The sequence below is a fragment of the Colletotrichum acutatum genome (genome assembly GCF_030867785.1).
Source record: "Colletotrichum acutatum strain CBS 112980 chromosome Unknown BDZ83scaffold_12, whole genome shotgun sequence".
Taxonomy (NCBI): domain Eukaryota; kingdom Fungi; phylum Ascomycota; class Sordariomycetes; order Glomerellales; family Glomerellaceae; genus Colletotrichum; species Colletotrichum acutatum.
Genome location: NW_026849006.1, coordinates 207,661 through 226,569, shown reverse-complemented (window position 1 = coordinate 226,569; position 18,909 = coordinate 207,661). Strand labels below are relative to the sequence as shown.

At 51.5% G+C, this 18,909-nt stretch overlaps 6 protein-coding genes across 6 annotated transcripts; 3 read left to right on the top strand and 3 right to left on the bottom strand.

Moving 5' to 3' along the window:
- Nucleotides 1-194: 194 nt before the first annotated feature.
- On the bottom strand, nucleotides 195-2,387 carry BDZ83DRAFT_761947 (major facilitator superfamily transporter). Its single transcript, XM_060515199.1, has 3 exons — nucleotides 1,256-2,387; nucleotides 1,102-1,205; nucleotides 195-1,049 (listed from the first exon to the last, which is right to left on the bottom strand). The coding sequence occupies exons 1-3, from the start codon at nucleotides 2,207-2,209 to the stop codon at nucleotides 443-445; spliced, it is 1,665 nt and encodes a 554-aa protein (XP_060369328.1). The 5' UTR covers nucleotides 2,210-2,387; the 3' UTR covers nucleotides 195-442.
- Nucleotides 2,388-2,604: 217 nt separating this feature from the next.
- Nucleotides 2,605-4,434, bottom strand: BDZ83DRAFT_605995 (membrane dipeptidase). Its single transcript, XM_060507353.1, has 5 exons — nucleotides 3,977-4,434; nucleotides 3,689-3,917; nucleotides 3,569-3,632; nucleotides 3,396-3,516; nucleotides 2,605-3,342 (listed from the first exon to the last, which is right to left on the bottom strand). The coding sequence occupies exons 1-5, from the start codon at nucleotides 4,182-4,184 to the stop codon at nucleotides 2,714-2,716; spliced, it is 1,251 nt and encodes a 416-aa protein (XP_060369327.1). The 5' UTR covers nucleotides 4,185-4,434; the 3' UTR covers nucleotides 2,605-2,713.
- A 605-nt stretch (nucleotides 4,435-5,039) lies between these two features.
- Nucleotides 5,040-6,879, bottom strand: BDZ83DRAFT_568534 (uncharacterized protein; the record flags this gene model as incomplete). Its single annotated transcript, XM_060504083.1, has 4 exons — nucleotides 5,040-5,158; nucleotides 5,217-5,703; nucleotides 5,760-6,121; nucleotides 6,195-6,879. 4 exons carry the CDS (start codon nucleotides 6,877-6,879, stop codon nucleotides 5,040-5,042), a joined length of 1,653 nt encoding a protein of 550 aa, XP_060369326.1.
- A 592-nt stretch (nucleotides 6,880-7,471) lies between these two features.
- Nucleotides 7,472-9,759, top strand: BDZ83DRAFT_605987 (uncharacterized protein). Its single transcript, XM_060507352.1, has 4 exons — nucleotides 7,472-7,832; nucleotides 7,900-8,738; nucleotides 8,791-9,423; nucleotides 9,475-9,759. The coding sequence occupies exons 1-4, from the start codon at nucleotides 7,663-7,665 to the stop codon at nucleotides 9,612-9,614; spliced, it is 1,782 nt and encodes a 593-aa protein (XP_060369325.1). The 5' UTR covers nucleotides 7,472-7,662; the 3' UTR covers nucleotides 9,615-9,759.
- Nucleotides 9,760-10,291: 532 nt separating this feature from the next.
- Nucleotides 10,292-13,351, top strand: BDZ83DRAFT_691206 (Rad17 cell cycle checkpoint protein). Its single transcript, XM_060511311.1, has one exon. The coding sequence runs from the start codon at nucleotides 10,465-10,467 to the stop codon at nucleotides 13,096-13,098; it is 2,634 nt and encodes an 877-aa protein (XP_060369324.1). The 5' UTR covers nucleotides 10,292-10,464; the 3' UTR covers nucleotides 13,099-13,351.
- A 4,336-nt stretch (nucleotides 13,352-17,687) lies between these two features.
- Nucleotides 17,688-18,630, top strand: BDZ83DRAFT_647917 (uncharacterized protein; the record flags this gene model as incomplete). The annotated part of the gene is made up of 3 exons (XM_060510127.1): nucleotides 17,688-17,757; nucleotides 18,220-18,349; nucleotides 18,375-18,630. The coding sequence occupies 3 exons, from the start codon at nucleotides 17,688-17,690 to the stop codon at nucleotides 18,628-18,630; spliced, it is 456 nt and encodes a 151-aa protein (XP_060369323.1).
- Nucleotides 18,631-18,909: the final 279 nt, after the last annotated feature.

The following is an 18,909-nucleotide window of genomic DNA, read 5'->3' as shown; positions in this document are numbered from 1 at the left end:
TATTGGATGACGTGCTCGACCTGCGTGAACAATCAGAGTCACAGGATTGGCAAATGAAAGAGAAATCACAGCTGGGATCCTGGCTGTTATCTAGGATCATGACTATCTTTCTTATAAGTGCAGGTAGATTTGGCGTCGGAACTTGGGACGTGAAACCGGGCGACGAGATTTGGATACTCTGTTCAGGCCACATGCCGCTCATTTTACGACCGATCAGGGATGACAATGACCACGTTAACGGTCCAGATACCTTCGTTTTACCAGGTAAGCATGATAGACACCACCTAGTGAGTGACTGCTATATGCCCGGGATAATGAAAGGCGAGCTCTCACTCGCAGGAAATTCTGTTTTGCGAACTATCACTTTGTGCTAAGCTAGTTTTGTAACGTTTTGGGAGGTGCCGTTTTTTTAGTTCTTTTTCGACAAATCTAGTCTTCTGCTCTACAAGGCGAGCGTGACCTGAAGGTCCGATTTGCTTCTCGAGGTGCCACATATATCAATACACGTACTGGAAAACTTTAGCGGAGGTTCAAGTTCAAATAAGGGATGCCCACGAACCTTGAAGTACTTGTTCTGCAAGTCTGTCTCGTCCAGAAGCCCACGCTCATAAGCCTGCTGCTCATTCTCCTCCGACGTCGCGTGTTCCGCCCTCCTAGACCGATTTCGAACCCACAACAGACACCAGAGGCCACACAGGCACCCAATCTGCATGCCGACGCAGAAGATCATCATCGCGACGCCCAGGGGGTACCGCGGCGCCTGTTCCGCCTTGAAGAAGAAGGGACCGACGAAGTTCCCGAGACAGTACCCGATCAGAAGCATCGCATTAGTCGTGATCTTCTTCGTGTGGCCCGCGGTGTTGGCCGTGGCGACGGACATGGAGAGCGTCCAGGTCGCTGTGTAGGCGAATGAGATCCAGAGGCAGGCAAGGCGTCCATAGGGGTTGGATTGGTCAATGAGCCAGAGGCCGAGAATACCGGCGAGGAAAGGGGCGAGACAGGTTAGCATGATGGCTATGCGAGCGTTTGGGTAGTAGGAAGCGAAAAAGCTACGTTATGTCAGTTGAAGTTGAGGAACCTGAGCACATAATTCTCGCTTACCATGCCAAGGGGCATAGGATTAGCTGTACTGCTCCTGATGGCATCTGAATGAGAGTGGTTTGAAGCGTCGAGAAGCCCATACCCCTGATGACGAGGCCTTGGAACTATCCTTGTGTCAGCTTACAGTATTCAAGATAATATCTGATCAACTCACTGTCGTCAATCCGCCATTGGGAGTGTTACTAGCCACAGCAAACAAGAACAGAAGCCAAGTCTTCAGGTCCATCATGGCCTCCCTGAACTGAGGCCATTTGAACTTCTTGTTCTCAACCCCCGTGCCGTTAGCCTTGACGCGGCTAACAACCATTGCCTTCTCCTTCTCTGACAGAAACTTGGTCGTTAACGGTGAGCCCGGAAGAAAGATGAGCATGAGAATCCCCCAAGCCACTGTGATGGCGCCCCAGAACAGGAACAGAATCCGCCAGCTCGCGATGGACCCTTGCACATGTCCGATCCCAAACGTCACGATACCAGCCGTAATGTACCCCAGACCCGCAGACCCAATCCAGATACCCATACGAACAGGTTGCTCCTTTCTCGAGTAGTACATCGAGAAGAGCAACATCGTACCCGGGTTGATTGAGGCCTCAAAAGCACCCAAAAACGTCCTCGTCGCCGCAAGCCCAGCAAAATTATGCGACGCGGCATGGCACATGAGCACGGCGCCCCACAATACCACCGTGGCCGACATGAAGGTGTTAATGGGCAACTTCTGAAGCAGCACGTTTGTCGGGAACTCCCAGAAGAGGTAGCCCAGGTACAGCAGCGCGCCGGCCCAGGAGAACTCGGGGCCCGTGAGGCCGATATCCTCGCGGATGCCAAAGACGGCAGCGTAGCTTAGCGTTGTGCGGTCGATGGACTGCAGGGCGTAGGTGATGCAGAGGAGCGGCATGAGGCGAAAGTCGAGGCGTCGTAGGAGCGCGGAGCTCTCTTCCGGGTCGATTACTTCGCCTTCGGCTGCGTCGAGGAGGTCGAGCGCCTTTGTTGGCTCGAAGGCCATGAGCTCCTCTTTGGGGGTCATTTCCGTCTTCATGATTCGTTGAGTCTGATCTTGGGAGCGAGAAGAGAGGGTGTTTCGGCCGCTGCGATGCAGGTCGCCCGACTGCATCTACATCTAAGGAACATCTAGCTATATAGGATCATCGGCGACATGAGTGCCGGATCTACAGACATGTTGGTAACGATTCGGTATGCCTCCGAAAAGCAACAGATAAGAGCCGGTGGCACGACTAGGGGTGTTAGTGCTTCCCGCGGAAAAGTCTTATCACGGTTGAAGTCATCCGCGGCCATGACTTGCGCAGACGTTACCCCGCGCATAACGTTGCAATGACAAGCCTTGCTTCCGAGAATGGGCAATTTGCGATTTTTGTAGACCGTTGCCTAAATGCCCCTAACAAGAAGTTAGAGATCAACATAGACTCATCGATCATCGGCTTCAGTGGGACTCATACTGACACACTTGAGTTTGGGGCAACATGGTGGACAGTGGAACTTATATCAGTTATCCACACGTCATTCATTCAACATCCTTATGAAGTAACTAAAACATGAAATTTCTCGGCTTCAGACAATTCTCCTACACATATCCGTAGTGACATAACAACTCTGCCCCCTATTTGTCGTCCAGATACAAGCCCTCATCTGGAGGCGGAACACCATACCAGTCCAAGCCTAACTTATCCTCAGGATCAGGATCCGGCATCTGGTAATACCCATCATACCTCCACCAAGTCCGATCTTCCCACACATCCTCAACCGGCAGGACTCCTTCAGTCTTCATCTCATCCCTAATCTTCTCAACACCACGCCACACTCTCAAGATATTCTCACCAGCCACCTTGGCAAGTTGCTCCTCGGTGGCACCCCTATCGAGAATAGCCTTGAGAAGTCTCGGGTAGCACTTGACGTCTTCCAAACCAGGGATAACCGACGCGATACCGTCAAAATCGGAACCGAGACCGACGTGGTCCCAGCCGATGCGCTCGGCAACGTAAAATAAGTGATCGAGGACCATATCCATCTTGGCGTCTCTTCTTCGCGTGGTGACGTGCTCCGGGACAAAAGTTACCATCATGATGCCACCATTGGCTGGGACCATGTCTAGGATGTGGTCCGGGACGTTGCGGGGACAGTCGAACACGCCCTTGACGTTGGAGTGGGAGAACATGATTGGCGCGCGGGTCTGCTCGAGGACTTGCTTGGCGCAGTCTTCTGAGACGTGCGATATGTCTACGATCATTCCTGCGGATGATTGGTTAGTTGACTTGAGTGCTGCGAGAAGGCGATAGATTTACCTAATCTGTTCATCTCAACCAATGCCGCACGACCCAGCTTAGACAGTCCACCGTGGACAGCGCCGACTTTGGATGTCGAGCTATCGGCGAAGGCATTGTTGCAAACGTGAGTGAGAGTGCACTGGCAGAGTCAGTACAAGACCTCATGGCATCTGTAAGTCTGTTCAACTTACGTATCTGACGCCTAGGCGGTAGAATGCTCTAATGATCCCGATACTGTTGCCAGCCATGTGCAATCTGCCAAGCTTGTCAGTCATTCATGAGCCTCTCAACACCTCAGAATGAGCACATACCCTTCAATACCGATAGAGCAAGCTATCCTCCCCGACTCGTAAATCTTCTTCACGTCATTTGGCCCATTCACCAACTCAAACGTCTCAGGGTACGACTCAACAAGCCGGAGCGTCATATCAATCTGTTCAATGGCGTCGCGCGCCATGTCCGAGTACTCTGCTGTTGAAAAGTTCTCCGCGGACCTGAGACAGGGGACGCAGATGGACCAGAACTGGCCTCCAACAGCACCTTTATTTCGTGTAAGTTAATTTAGTCAACTGTGTAGAGCAGGGTGTGGTGCAGCTCACCCTCCCTCAATCGAGGGATATCCGTCATTCCCCTTTCGAATCCATTTGCGAAGTCGAATTTCGGGTTGTTGTGAATCTTGCCGTGAAAGCATGCCCGCGGTTGCTGAGGTAGGTCATTGTGGCCGTCGATGAGCGGCGTCCTAAGCAGAACCCGCTTCACTCGCTCGTCAATGTCGAGCTTCTGATAGGGATGGTCTGATAATGCCATTGCGTGAGTGCCAGGCTCGTTCACTTGAATATTGTTGCCGACCTAACACGCGATCGATCTGGTAAAAGTATTCGATAGGTAAGAAACAAGTTATGCGCGGAGTCCGTCAAACTGCTCTTTGCTCCCGTTTAGTCTGAGTGTCTACGTTCCCTCGGTCAACTGTTGCCAGGGACCAATAGTGCGGGTTTCCCGCGCAAAAAGAAGGGACCCATAGATATGACCCCGACGTTTGATTTGGCCGCCACACATCGCGGGGAGTCATGTTTGAGTGTTCGGGTAATAAGATCCAGGGTGTTCCTTGACCCCGCTGGTTTGGACCTAGATAAGAGCTAAGATGGGCTTATCTTGGGAATGCAACTGGCTGATGCCAATGAAGCTGACTTCTGAGCTCCAAGATCCCGGGGCGACGAATGATCGTGAGCCGACGTCACTTGCGACCTAGACTATGAGAGAGTAGCGTCACATGCCAAAGTGGAACGAAAGAAGTCTCTGATTCTCGATTTTCAGGTAAATGGATTGAGATTTGGCTTGTTTCCGAGCAAGGCATGAGAAGAGGAGGGATTCCAACGTCAGATTCAAACGACTAGCTCAACACCATCGCACTTCAGAGACCAGGTCTCTGGTATCGGATAAACAGAGAACTCCCATAAACCAAAACACCAGCTAATGCTGCATACTAAAGAAAAGAGCCAACATTAAAGGCGCGCTATAATCGAGAGGAACAGAGGAGAGTCAATCATTCGTGTCATACATCGTAATCTTCGTAGGTGTTCATAGCGTCATTAGAAAACAACCCCCCCCCCCTGGAGCCCCTCTGTCTCACGTTCTCACTTCACATGAGGCGATTGCAGAAAGTCACTTGCCGCCGCTCGTTTTCTTATTCGTACGTCGTCCCAGCACTTTCATCTCGGGATCGACAACCAAGGCCTTGAGGCGATGATCAATCTCGTCAATTCCTGCTGCGATTGTTCGGTCTGCCGCCATTTTATTAGTGACATTACATTGACTCAAGAGCGTGGGTAATAGACCTACGGAGAGTATCGCGAAGACTCAGAGCATGATCAAACGCACCAGACAGCTGCGCCTGCTGAGTCTCGCCAGGTCCCCAATGACGTTGCAGACTGTCCAAGGACAACTTGCCAAGAGAGGCCGACGTCCTAAAGTGGGCTGCGTAAAAGACGGCCACCGCGTTGAGGAGAGCTCCTGCGTCGTTGTCCCGCGGTGTCCTGTTCCTGAGGAGATCTCGGTAGATGAACATCAGCTGCCACAAAGTGGCCCAGAGAGCAGGCAAGTCTTGTTCGGGAACTTTTGCCGAAGCGGCTTTGAGCTTGTCGAGTACCATGAGGATATCTCTCTCGGCTGTCTCGAGAGCCATGCGGGCGATGCCTCTCAATTCTGCCTTGGCAGGCAAGGGGAGGCGTTTCACCGCTCCAGTATCTTCGCGAATGAAAATGAAGTCGTCTTGACAACAGATCTTGTACATGCATTTCATCGTGTGAACCTTGTCGAGAAGATCCATCTGCGACACCGTTAGTACCAAGGGGTCATGGGATCTTGGCTGACATTGTGTCATACCTGTGGCCGTCTGGGATATTGACGCAACCGTTGAGGTGCGGAATACATCTTGATGAACACTTCGATGCTCCCTTCGAAAGTATTATAATCCTCGGGTATAACCATCTGTTCTGCCCATTTTACGAGGTCCTGGTACGACGGAACACCGCCATGCTCCCTGGAGAGAACACAACCTTGGTGGGGCCTCTGAGACATGCCATCTATCATACAGCGGTAGTTGCGTAGTGTAGTTGGAAGCATGACCTGAGGCAGACCACGAGCAAATACCACAGATCCCTTATAGATGGGTTCTAGGTATTGTGGCCGGGAGGTTCTGAGTAACTCTCTGACCTCGATCTCATCAATCCTGTTGAGCTCAGTGACTGGGAATCATTAGCTTAGGATCAACTTGCACCTCACCGTGGCGGTGCGTAACTGTGATGAGAGAGGACTTACATCGCTGGTGAGTTGAGTTGTTCACGATTGCGACCAAGTCTTCCCTAAAGCAAGAGCTTTGGGGTTCCTTGGGATGTGCCTTGATACATTTCTCGCAGACACCAGTCGCACTACACGGGACCTTTTGGATCCGGCATCGCATACATGCCCCGGCGGATCGTACCTGGTTGGTCTTGCCAATGTCCTTGACCACACGCTTCTGAACACTGGGACTGTTGGACCTGGTCCTCTTCTTGGAACCTGGGACGAGAAGACGAGGGAACCGGGGAAGTTCGTGCTCCTTATCGAGACGGGGGAAGAGGTACGGGTCATTGGGAAGGCCTTGGAGAACATTTGAGGGGGTGTCATAGCCCTCGACAGATGAGACAAGCTCCGTAAAGGCAGACCCGGGGGTGGAGACATCAGGTTCGGGGGTAAGGATAGAAGATGTCTCCGTCGTACTCCCTGTCTCGTTATCGGATAGTGCGGTCGTGCCGGCCATGATGCGTGGTGCTAGACTCCGTACGGCGGGAGAATCCTTTGTCGAGGATGTTTGGTAGAGGGGATAGTCGAAGCAAAAGTCGAAAAGCTCATCATCCTCACTTAAGTGGTTTCTTTCACCGCTACTGTGGATTGGGCTGCGGCCTGGCACCTTTGCATTTTCAACGTGGTCCAAAAGGTTGTAAATATCCTTTGCGAGCTCCATCTCGTTCATGTAAGTCGCCATTAGAAGGCAAGGGTGGAGAACAAGGGGCAAAACGTGTTTATTTTCAATGTTTGTCAACAGATGCAAGTAATTCGCGCTTGCTATGTGACAGATAAGTTGGGTTTGTAGGGTCGAAATTGGAGACGGTCCTGAATTTGCTCATTCACACCAAGTTATAATGGTCATATGCTGAGGCTCTTCGACATGCTACGGCATCACGACTTACACGATCGTTTCTCGGTGAGACCAGGGTACATTATTGGTCAATGGATAGCTTATGACCCCATAATCCGAACTCAATTGTGCCAATCAGAGTCCCTTGCTACACCGAAAAATGCATCGAGTTCTTGTCTGGACAGGCCGATGGCCGATGGCCCTCATACTTAGTTACATAAGCACAGCTGAGGATCATCTCCATGTGCTCTGATTTGCGCGTATGCAGGTTGGCTATGTGACGGTAGAGAGTCACATGTAGGAGCGCATGCAAAGACGCGCACTTCCAGGTTCCTTGCCATGAAAGCAGGGGGTGCCGAGAAGATGTCGTGAACCGCAGTTTGTTTTTGGAAGAAGCTAAAGAAACTGTAAACATTCCACCGGGGCCACTCATAACTTATATATGCCGTGGCAGAATCTTTGTAATGTCTGTGATGTTTTCCTTGTGCATCAAGGAGCAAGGTACGATCGTTCGTGTCACCTTCTGTAATCTCGGACGGTCGCCTTACCCGAGTGCGCAATCGCGATTATGAGGCAAGGGTCAGAAAATTGCTCTCTGGTAAGCCAAATATGCCAGGTTGGCTTGAGTGTCATCACTTCCAGAATCGACTAATGGCGTTCCCGTCAGTCGACTGCCTGGCAAGGACAAGTGTAATCGGAACTGGTGTTTGTTGGGAATCCAGGCTCTCGGACTCGAATATCCCAGTAGTACTGGGTCGGCAGTGTACTAAATGGCTTGAGTGCGCAAAATTCCACCATCTCCTTGCTACATTACTAACCAAGCCGGGCGCGGGCAAGATAAAACAGAGCCGAAGAGGGCCCTCGGAAGAAATATCTTGCTGGCGTTCCGCCCCCGGACGACCGACAGTGGGGCAGCCGGGCCGGGAATGGTGGGGTTGAGAACTTGAAGGTGCCAGCGTCCAGCGACCTGGGCAGTTTAAAGTGCGCCGAGGTGGGACGGTCCCTGCAAAAGAAGACGTGCCCACAGTTCCCTGCATACAATGACCCCACTCAGTCAAACCCATCAAACGTCACTTTCCCAACGCTTCTCGGAGGGTCGCGCCATGTCTTTAACGGCAATTTGCATCTGCAGCTCGGTCGCAATACTTTCCCCTCCTCCAACAATGAGAACTTCTTGAGGGTTTCACTTGCAAAAATGGCGCCCAGTCTTCTCTCTTACGTCCCAATCGTCAACCTCTTCGTCTCAGACGGCGAAAAGGCGCAAATCATCAACATTCCCCCTGTCGAAGTTCACGATGTCGAGACCGACCACGACCGGCGAGCGAGATGCCTCAAGCACCTGCTGAGAGCCAACCACGTCAACCACTCCATAATCTACCACAACCTCCAATTCGACAACCACACGGCACACGTTCTTTCGTCTGCGTATCTGCTAGGTGCGAACGACCGCCAGCTCCAGAATATCTACGAAGCCGAAGCGAAGGAGCTGGAGCCATGGAAGGAGTCTCCCGCCGAGGTCACTGATGATGACTGGAGAGACCTCCTCGGCGACAAGACATACCAGAGGGCCTACGTCGACTTCTTCGAGGACTCTTTGGCAAATAACTCCTACGAGTGGAAGAAGGTTGTCGATGAGTTCATGTTCACTGGCGACGAGCCTCTGGTCCATGGGCTTATTGGTGGTCGTGCGTATTGCCTAGAGGAATGACGAAGTACATTTGCTGACCCCTCATGTAGTTGGCCACCCCCTCATCCACCTCGGATACGCTTACGAGATGAATTCCAAGGAGATCGCGATCGAGGCACTAGCATTGGCTGCCACGCAATACAACTTTTTCCACCGATACCTCGACGACAAGAAATACACGAAACCGTCACCGTTTAGCTCAAAGTCGACGTTCGAGCTGATTCACAAGATCGCAGATGACAAGCGACTCGATGGATTGTTCAAGGAACCGTCCTTGGGCAACCTCGACGTCTTGTTTGCAAAGCACGAAGACATTGTCATGGAATACTGGAATGCCTGGACCATCACAGACCCGGTGAAGCAGTTCGAAGAGTCACAGGAGCTTGCGGTTGCGCTCCTCGTCGCAACCATACCCCGCGGCACCCACGGATATAACTTCTTCACGGTGCATCTCCTCACCACGAGCCACGCCGTCCGAATTCTTCTCCCGGTGATTCCGGCCAAGTTTCACATAAGCTTAGTAAGGGAGTGGTGGTTGCTCGTACTCGGTGTCTATATCTCCCTATTGCGGCCAAATATCGACCCCGATAATGTAGATACGGATTTGAAGCAACGTCACTGGAGACATGTTGAGCACGAGGCTCTGAACTCTCAATGGGCCACCGACGCCCACTATGTCAAAGGTCCGTACACACGTTCACGCTTTGGCATGCAGGAACTGACAAACATCTCAGCGATTCGCGCCATGAAAGAGGCTTCTAGGACCTGGGGTGACGTACATGAGCGGTACCTGGCGTCTGCTCTGACGTTTGTCGACAACTTCCGTGGGTGGACTTTTGGAGCTGCTGACTTGAAGTCTGGGGGTAACTATTGAAGCAAACATGCTCTTGGGAACGAATTTGTCCTGATGCGTGGCGCATAACGGGGAACAAGCTGGATTCACTTAGCTTGGACTGTCTTTAATTTATCCTTACTGTACAACATCTGGGTACATAGCATGGGAATGACTTTGAATGTGTAATGAAAATGTCAATCTGTCAAACTTTCAACTCAGACTTGTTGTGTGTCTTATCTACTTTGCCTAGTCGATTGATGCCGTCGTGTGGGAGCATCATTGTTAGTGGGCGAGGGTCTCGCTCCAATCAGTGAGACATCTAGTCTTAGGTCTTGAGGCCTTCCTTACTCACTTGGATTATATTTTCAAGATTAGCCAGCTCTATCTTCGGTTGTAGTATGATGGCCAGGAAGCTTGAGTGTTGTATAATCCTCATTCTAGCCATACTAAATTCGCCGAAATGTGTCTGCCTTTTGCTTTTTTGGGTATCATAAGCCCAGGTGAGAATATGGGATGTGAGCTTTGAGGTAGAAGCCTGTCACTAAAATGGGCGTGGAGGGCTCCCGCCAGGTAGGTACCGACAAGACCAGGTAATTTAGCGACAAGTTAGTGTCCACCCGCTGTAAAGTGCGTCAAAGTGGGGGCCAGATCCAGATTGGCGAGGCTCCGAAATGACGAGGATGCAGCTGTACTTTAGCCGCCCGCCAAAAGGTAGGCAGAGAGGTAGGTAGGTGCATACTTGGTCATTCTTTCTTGCAAATTATTCACAGCCTGCCCGCGCCTTCAGCATCCCCGAATTGCCAGGAAGAAAAGTCAGACGCGTCGGTCGGCCTGCGAACCTGCAGAGAACATGCGCTCATGTTGAGCTTCTTTACCACTATCCTGCCCAATGGCTCCGCCAGCCAAACGAAGAAGGCGCAATGTCTTCGAGTCGGACGATGAGGAAGACCTGCCCAAGACGAACACACTCACGAATTTCCTCCTGTCATCACCCTCCAAATCAGATACGCGAGGCACGACTGCATCTCCCAGTCCAACGAAATCACAAAGCCGTATACCTGATAAGCGTCGAACCACCGCGGCGCCAGCTATACTGCAATCACGCAATGGTCCAGCGAACAAGAACACAAAGAGCCCGAGTACCAGCCCCGAAAAGGCCAAGGGCAAACCGACTAAGCGCGTCAAAGTGGAAGAGAAGGGCCGCAATGGAAATCTCATGACACTGTTCTCGAAACAAGCATCAAAGTCCAGCGCAAAGCCAGCTGCTTCCTCGAGGACAGTACCTCTCGACGACATAATAAGTGACCCGATATCCGAGGACGACGATGTTACAGAGCAGAAAGCTAGCACTTCGAGCATTGTTGGGCAGAATGCACGAAAACGGTTTCGAGATAATACCCCCGTCTCGTCGTCAACGGGCCTGGCATCGAGCCAGAGGTTCCTCAAGCCACCGCGCCCGAATAAACCAGCTGCTCTCGACGACGATTTGCGACCTTGGTCGGAACGCTTTGGGCCCATAAACTTGGACGAGCTGGCGGTCCACAAGAGGAAGGTCTCGGACGTGAGAAAATGGTTAGAAGATGTTCTTGCCGGACGGATGCGCCAGCGGCTTCTGATTCTCAAGGGTGCTGCGGGCTCGGGAAAGACTACCACCATGCGACTACTAGCTAGGGACATGGGTTACGAGCTCCTGGAGTGGAGGAATCCCACCGGTGCTCTTGGCGCACATCTTGGGTACACGTCAGCTTCCGCCCAGTTCCAGGAATTCCTAGGCAGGGGCGGGAAGTTTGGCCAGCTGGATACCGATTTGATGGTCGAGGCACCGCGTCCTGCCAGCACAAAATCCGACTTATCGGGGAAGATCATCCTCGTGGAAGAGTTCCCCAACACCTTTTCAAGGTCTTCGACGGCCTTGACGTCCTTTCGGAACACCCTCTTGGAGTACTTGGCGTCGAACCTGCCCTCACTCTCAAATTACGGGCGGCGGCCTGCCAATGAGCCCATCACGCCTGTCGTCTTGGTCATCTCAGAGACACTACTGACCACAACATCAGCCTCGGCAGATAGCTTCACTGCTCACCGACTGCTTGGCCCCGAGATCTTGCGGCACCCTGGGACACGTGTCATCGAGTTCAATGCCGTTGCGCCTACCCTGCTCGCGAAAGCGCTGGAGTTGACCGTGATGAAAGAAGCACGCAAATCCGGGAGGAAGCGCACGCCAGGACCTCAAGTGCTGAAACGCCTGGGCGAGATAGGGGATATCCGCAGTGCAATCTCTTCTCTGGAATTCATGTGTTTGAAGGGCGACCAAGACGCGGATTGGGGAGCCAAGATTGCCTTGAGCAAGCAGTCCAAGGGTGCCAAGGCGGGCATCTCTCTCACAAAAGGAGAAGAAGATACCTTGGAGCTCATTTCTCAGCGCGAGGCGAGTCTTGGTATCTTTCACGCGGTTGGGAAAGTGGTATACAACAAGAGGGAGGAAGCGCCCTCAACAACGAACCCAGCTGAACGCTTGCCGAGCTATCTCGCGCATCACTCCCGCCCGAAGCCGTCAGAGGTATCGGTCGATACGTTGGTGGATGAAACCGGCACAGATACACAGACCTTCATCTCGGCTCTTCACGAGAACTACATGTTCTCCTGCGAGAATGTACCCCCCTTCGACGCCTCGACACCCCTGGATTACGTCAACGGATGTATTGAATACCTATCTGAGAGCGACCTGCTCCTCCCGTCGTGGGATTCCTTCTTCGGCGGCAGGGGCACTTCCAACTTTGGCAAGGACTCGGGAAGCCATGTCCTCCGGCAAGATGAGATTGCCTTCCACGTCGCCGTTCGTGGCATGCTCTTCTCATTACCCTCGCCCGTCAAGCGCAAGGCCTCGACCGGCGCAAAGGGCGCGGACGCCTTCAAGATGTTTTATCCGACGAGTCTCAAGCTGTGGCGGACAAAGGAGGAGTTCGAGGGCCTTGTTGACGTCTGGTCGACGAAGCTTATGAAGGGTGAAGAAAGTGCGCCGCGGAAGAGTCTCACGGAGAGCGCCAGCGCGTTTCGAAGACCCAAGCAGGCGGATATGGGTAACTGGATGGCTAATCACCAGTCGAAGCCCAAGTCGGTCCGGGAAACTTCGTCAAAGACGGACGCGAGTGCGGCATCAGCGCCGTTGCTCTCCCTCGGCAGCTCGGCTCGCCGGGAAATGCTCCTCGAGCGCCTGCCGTACATGGCTTCCATCGTCCGCGGACGCAAGTCGACGCTGCACTCATTCAAGCTTAAGGACCTTGAAAAGGTTGTTTCGTTTCAGGGTATCGGTCCGCAGACGGGTGACGACGATGAGGCTGAGGCCGAAGACGCGCAGGAGAATGACGGTGTCATGACGGGTGATGCATGGGCTACCGATAAGCCGTCAGAGGAGGCTTCACCGCGGAAAAAGGGGTCTGCGTTCCGGCCTAAGGGCGATGGGTCGGTTGCTGGATTGTCGGTGCAGAATTTGGTCATTAGTGATGACGATATTGAGGATGATTGAGAGTGATGTGGGCTACCTGTGGTGAAGGATGAGAGATGGTTTTAGATTTGTACACACACACACCGAAGACAAAGAGTGTTTTCTGGTTGGGCTGGCGAGGAGTTCTTTTTGGTGTGGGAAAACGGGGAGAGCTCTACGTAGGAAGGGGTGTTATGGAGAAACGATGTCTCTGTAGAGGAATATATAAAGGTTGAAGCATGTCTCGGTCATCGCATGATCTCGTATGCAGTGCTGTAGTCAAGATATTAGTCTCTCAACGATGTGTGCTCGGTGTTCCTTGGCAATCGCCAGGTTCATTCTTGTTCAAGCGTACTATTTGGCAAACGGGCTGCTGTCTACACCGGTACTGAGTGGTGGAATTGTACTGTCTAGGCATTTCCCTATAAGAGGCCGCTGTTGACTGCTCTCCTAGTAAAGGGAGGCAAGCCAGTGCCATATTGTGCACATTCCAGTGCGCATAGTTGTCCCTGTTTTGAAGCAAGATGAAATGTCTGTTTAACGGGGTTTCCGCCAAGGGAACAGGTCTACTCCGATATCTCGGCATTTCCCACCTACCTACATTAGACTCTCATCCTTCCACCTAACTCCGCTCGTTGATAGTGTTCAGACTGGAATACTTAGTAAGGGAGGGCCGAGTTGGAGAGAGGTAATCTGAGGTAAATGTGTAAGTACGAGATGCATCTAATGCTGTCTACCGCTAAACTTAAGGAAGTATGGATAGAATGTTCACCCTCGTATGGTGCCTCTTCCAACAATCAGCCCAATGGCCTGTGGGAGTAAGGAGTAAAAGTTCCTCTATGAATGGCCTTTTTATAAGTGCTGCCAGATAACGAAAATAAGGCACCGAGGTAGAAGGAGCCAGTTGCCGACGATGAGACTCAGAAAGATGCTCGTATGAACGGGCCTCGCCTCATGATCGTGATGGTGTAGCCAGCATGTTTACAAGCCCGTAGTTGTATACGAATTTACTCAGACTTGCGAGTCAGAATGGAACGAGTTCTTCTCAATAGCTCCCCTTATACTTATGATGATGCCCTCAGCTCGTGGTTTGTGAGCGTGCCCATGTAAACATTGTTACTCTAGAGTCTTCGACACGTCAACTTGGAGTTCCTTGGTTATCCTGCCGCCAAAGTGTGCCGGTAAATCGACGAGTCTAACTGCTGCGGCCCGAAGACCGTCTCGATAGCATAAGAGTATTCGCAGAATGAAGTGAAAGCGCTTTGTGGAAGCCACGTCTTGAACGGCATGTCGTGTACATCCTCCTGATCCCTTCCTCTCGATTATATCCGCCAGTGCCGCGCACAGAGGAGGACATGGCTCTTCTTCTTGAAGCACAGCTGGTCAGGAAGTGCAGAGTAATGAATAGCACTCTGCTGTCTCGTCCAATTCAGAAGGGAGCTACTCACGTTACATCTTGCACTCGGTTGAAAAGTGTACGCCTGTATTTGATCCTCAAGCTGAGGTATCGAAGCTAGGAATGCCAACCCTACCAGTATAAATATCGCCATAATGGCCGCAAGAAATCAAATCCACCACCGACCGCATTCTGCTTTCTTGCAGATCCAAGAGACATGCATGTCGCGAAGCGATTATGGCGGGGAGAAGTCGTAAGATATGGCTTTCCCAACTCATCGATGATCATCTTCTTGATTATTTTGTCACTAGACTACCCTACTTCCTGTTTTCTTAAGTTTATTACAACGGGAATACTCCAGTACAGGTGGTAGGCTAGAATACAACGGGCTGTCTGGTACGAAGATACGAAAATGCCTAACCGTTGACTCCTTTGCTTGATATCCAGTATGCTTCTCAACGAAAAGTTTCAAACGATAAAGGATGAAAAAATCATATGCTTTTGCGTCTTTTGTGACTTGAAACATTTGAAGCTTGACTGACTACTGCACCGCTTGCTTATATAAATATATACACATATATATATATATATATATGCAACCGCTTAGCACAAAATATCTTGAGTGTTAAGACGATGGTAAGCCGGGTCTTTCTTCGCGACGCGTCTCAACTGGTGTTTATCCCGGACACGGAGTATTCATGTGTTTTCAACACTAATAACATACTTTAAAGCACTGTTGAGTTTTCTGTCTTGAGATATATTTGTCCTCGAGCTCTACTACGAACTACGTATGGTATTTGAAAATACCAATATGTCCTGGTCAACCCAGCAGTTGGCCTTAAGTGACCCCTGTATTATATGTGGGCTGACTTGCGTGATGGCCGAAGAAATGAAGCTAGATCCTTCTAATCTCAGATCTGAGGAATCGCAAGTCGATTCCAAATAACCGCGCCCGCATCTGTGTCCTGTGGATCGGTAAGTGATTATAGATTTGAGTCTGCCAAGCACGATGAGAGCCTTCAAATATCTGATTGTTCGACTCAATCATTGGTTTCCTGTTGTTTGAACAAGACAAAAGCGAGTGAGTTGAAGCAATCAATCTTTTCAATTCGGGTCGCCGAGGAGCCTACCGTTTAGACCCTTTTATCAACGTTGATATCCCTGGTCGTGAACGTAAAAGCAACAGTACTGATGACAATGGCGGATGAACGACCAAGATGTCATTTGAATAATCCCACTACGTACTGTGGAAAACACACTCAAGACCAAGTACATAGCCTCAGCAGGTACGGGAGACTATCCCTCAAATCCTGGCCATTAGCTTGAGTTGCTGCTTGAGCACCACACACAATCTCTTCAATCAATTACCTTAGTTTCTTGTTGACATTCTGATGCAGTCTAAACAAGAATCCGAACGAAGGTTAATACTGTTGCCTGGCCGGACATGTCCAAAAGCAAGAGTAGAGAGCTGTCATCTCACCAAGACAAACACTCCGTGTATGTGAAGACTCAAGCCTGGAACGTTAAAGTCTTGAACATCGAAGTTCGACATCACGCATCACTGTTTTCCCCGCAAATTTCCTGGTAGAAAGTAATATCATTGAGTTCTAGACTTGAACTCCCAAGACGCTATGAAATCGGTCTTATCATCTCCATCTCCAATGGAGAGCATTGCCTCCTTGGCCTCGTCAACCCTAGCGAGGCTCCATCATCCTTAGCTGCGGCTACTTATCAAGTCTCCCTCCATCTCGTACAAAGTCTGCATCCCGGGTAACTGATGCAACGGTTCCGCTCGCGCGGCGGCAGGAGCATCAGTTAGCCTCGAGTCAGTAGTGCTACATATACCAACCTCTATATCAAGATTGCAGGGTTCTCTCAACTCTCGATTGCATGTGCGAAGAGCCTGCTCGAAACTGTCGGTGTCACTAACAATTTTCTGTCAAAAGGCAAGTACGACACGACAACCACTCTGGAAACTATGACTTGGGAACACATGCGAGCGCCTAGTCAGTCACCGAAAAGTCACACGCCGTCGACTGTTACAGAATGGGAATCTCCTATCCACTTCAAGGTTGCGCCCTTTCTCCCAAGGTCGAACTCCGTTGGCATCGATGCATACAGCTACGCAAGCACCACCAGATACCACCACCTCATCACCGTCTAAATGGCGTTATTTCACACAGACATGACTGACGTAAAGACACCAAAGGTTGATGATCAACACAAACACGCCTGTCGTCAATCTTGACTCTTCGAGCCTCTCTGCTCAGGGCAGAAAATCATGTCCACGCAGAATTCCATCATCATCCCTTACAATTACGAAAGACCGTCACACACTCACGCCATACCCCTTTCACCCCTCGTGTTTGGTTGCACAGAAACACAATCACAGACGTCGCTGGACAAACGGGTGGAACACGCGGCTAGCCACCAAAAGCCCAGAGCCAGATCAATGTCTCACTGATCCCACCCACCCCCAAACTTCTTCCCATCTCCACGTTCTCTCCGCCTCTCCCCGTGGAGAAGCGCCAAGCAAGGGAGTCGGAGACATTTGCAAGCCCAGACACAGGGCATGGTAACGTAGCGTATCCGTGAGATAAGGACCCCCAAACTTTAAGGGGCGTCAAGCCAGGTCTTCATCCAGAACCCATCACACGCCCCGGTTCCCCAAGATATGAAGTAAACAGTCCAGATCATGCTCCCCAACCAGGGAAACAAGGTGTCTCTTGATGTCCACACGCCCGGCGCCGATGCCATCGAGACTAAACCAAGTCCTAGGTCATTGCGGCTCCTTCCCCTAGGCCATCCAACCTCATCGAACAGCACACCATCCGTCCCGACAGAGTGTGTACGACGCACCGAACGGGCACGCTTCCATATCCAGCAGTCTCATTGGTCAATGGCTCACCTCGTCCAATCTCCATTGCCCAAGATAAAGCTACGGGCGTATGTGTTACACACTGGAATTCCCTCAAAAGGACCATGGTAGCAGAAACCACCATCACACAAGCGCACACCATCCAGTCGCCTACACCACACCCTCAGACTCCTTCCAGGTCTCCCTCCTCAGGTCGCTCTAGATGTGCGAAACTTTCCCCTAGCTGCTTTGCTAGACCTACACACAGCAGGTGTACTTTGGACCGCCCAGAGTTATCAACAGCCACTACTGATCCTCTATTACACACCCCTTTCCACCAAAGAATTCACCAAGCCCTTCCAGAGCCGCCTAGCCGCCATGGAACCATGGCACGGCCCCATGGGGGCCCCCACGCTTGGCTGTGTCATTGACTATCTCTCCAATGTAGGTAAACATACCCTCCATTGCTCGCCCGCCGGCCTCCCGCCCTTTTGCGTCAGCGCACATATCTCGGATCCGTCTATCCGTCGCTGATATGTAGGTATCTCTCTTTACCTCCCTCCTTTTCCATCGATAATTCAAACTAGCTCGTACCTCGTTACACTAAAATACGTCGTCTCGATGCATCTCGCCGGCGGGACAAGACTACACAGCGCGCGATTACGCACTCCATCTCCCGGCTCAGCCACTCACCACCACACGGTCCGGCAGACGGCATTTTTTTCAACTACGTTTCGCTGACTAAACTCGGCACCGCGGAGGGTGATCAGCACGGGGGTGGGAAGTAGTCAGTTGAGTTACCCAGTCCGAGCCATTTCCCTCGGCATTTGTTCACCGAAGGGAAGGAAGGGGGTCTCAGGGTACCACAGTAAGATACGGATACCACGATACTCATCGTACTGTATGAAAGGCGTGCTGTACGAGAAGCCTCCTCCAGACCTCCACCTATCCAGCCACTTAGACGTACCACAATCCCTCTTCTGGGACTCCCGAGATCGTCGCTGCAACATGTACGTAAGCAGAGGCAGCATATGCGACATGTAAGTAAAAACCACGCCCAAAAAGCGGGTTTCTCTCCGCCGTGATCGACAACGGGTCCTACTTGACAAGCGGAACCACTGCCAATGCCAATTTTTGCCCTTCTCTCTCGATTTCCAGGTTCCGTTTTTTGCCACCTCCACCTCCACCTCCACACGAAGCTCATCCTCTCCCACCAAAAACAGAAACACGCCTCCAGACAACACTCCAGTCCAATCCCCTGTTTGTCCCCCTGTTATACGTGCATTCTGACCTTGCAGTCTCCTGCGCTCCAGGACCCTGATTTTCAGTGGGGGGTGGGTGGGTGCCAACTCCGCGTCCTCCCGATTACCGTTCCGTTTCGGTATCATGCTCTCATCGTGCATATCATCACGAACTTGCCACATGGATCCTTGCTTTTTCTTTATTTACCTTGCCACGGCCTGCCACGAGTCCTGCCGGTGACCTTGAGTGTGAGAGCGCCACTGCAAATCGCCGCTTCGTGTTGGTCACCAAATATCGGTGCAACCCGCAACCTAAATTTGCAAAAATCACCGAGGTAAATAGAGAAACAGCAAGAAAG

Coding starts and splice junctions, on each gene's coding strand:
- BDZ83DRAFT_605995 (XM_060507353.1), bottom strand. CDS start 4,184: ATGGCATTATCAGACCATCCCTATCAGAAGCTCGACATTGACGAGCGA. Junction 3,517..3,568: donor ACCGCCTAGGCGTCAGATAC/GTAAGTTGAACA, acceptor TGACTCTGCCAG/TGCACTCTCACTCACGTTTG. Junction 3,343..3,395: donor GGTTGAGATGAACAGATTAG/GTAAATCTATCG, acceptor AATCATCCGCAG/GAATGATCGTAGACATATCG.
- BDZ83DRAFT_761947 (XM_060515199.1), bottom strand. CDS start 2,209: ATGCAGTCGGGCGACCTGCATCGCAGCGGCCGAAACACCCTCTCTTCT. Junction 1,206..1,255: donor CCAATGGCGGATTGACGACA/GTGAGTTGATCA, acceptor ACACAAGGATAG/TTCCAAGGCCTCGTCATCAG. Junction 1,050..1,101: donor ATCCTATGCCCCTTGGCATG/GTAAGCGAGAAT, acceptor GACATAACGTAG/CTTTTTCGCTTCCTACTACC.
- BDZ83DRAFT_605987 (XM_060507352.1), top strand. CDS start 7,663: ATGCCAGGTTGGCTTGAGTGTCATCACTTCCAGAATCGACTAATGGCG. Junction 8,739..8,790: donor CCATGGGCTTATTGGTGGTC/GTGCGTATTGCC, acceptor CCCCTCATGTAG/TTGGCCACCCCCTCATCCAC. Junction 9,424..9,474: donor CGACGCCCACTATGTCAAAG/GTCCGTACACAC, acceptor CAAACATCTCAG/CGATTCGCGCCATGAAAGAG.
- BDZ83DRAFT_691206 (XM_060511311.1), top strand. CDS start 10,465: ATGGCTCCGCCAGCCAAACGAAGAAGGCGCAATGTCTTCGAGTCGGAC.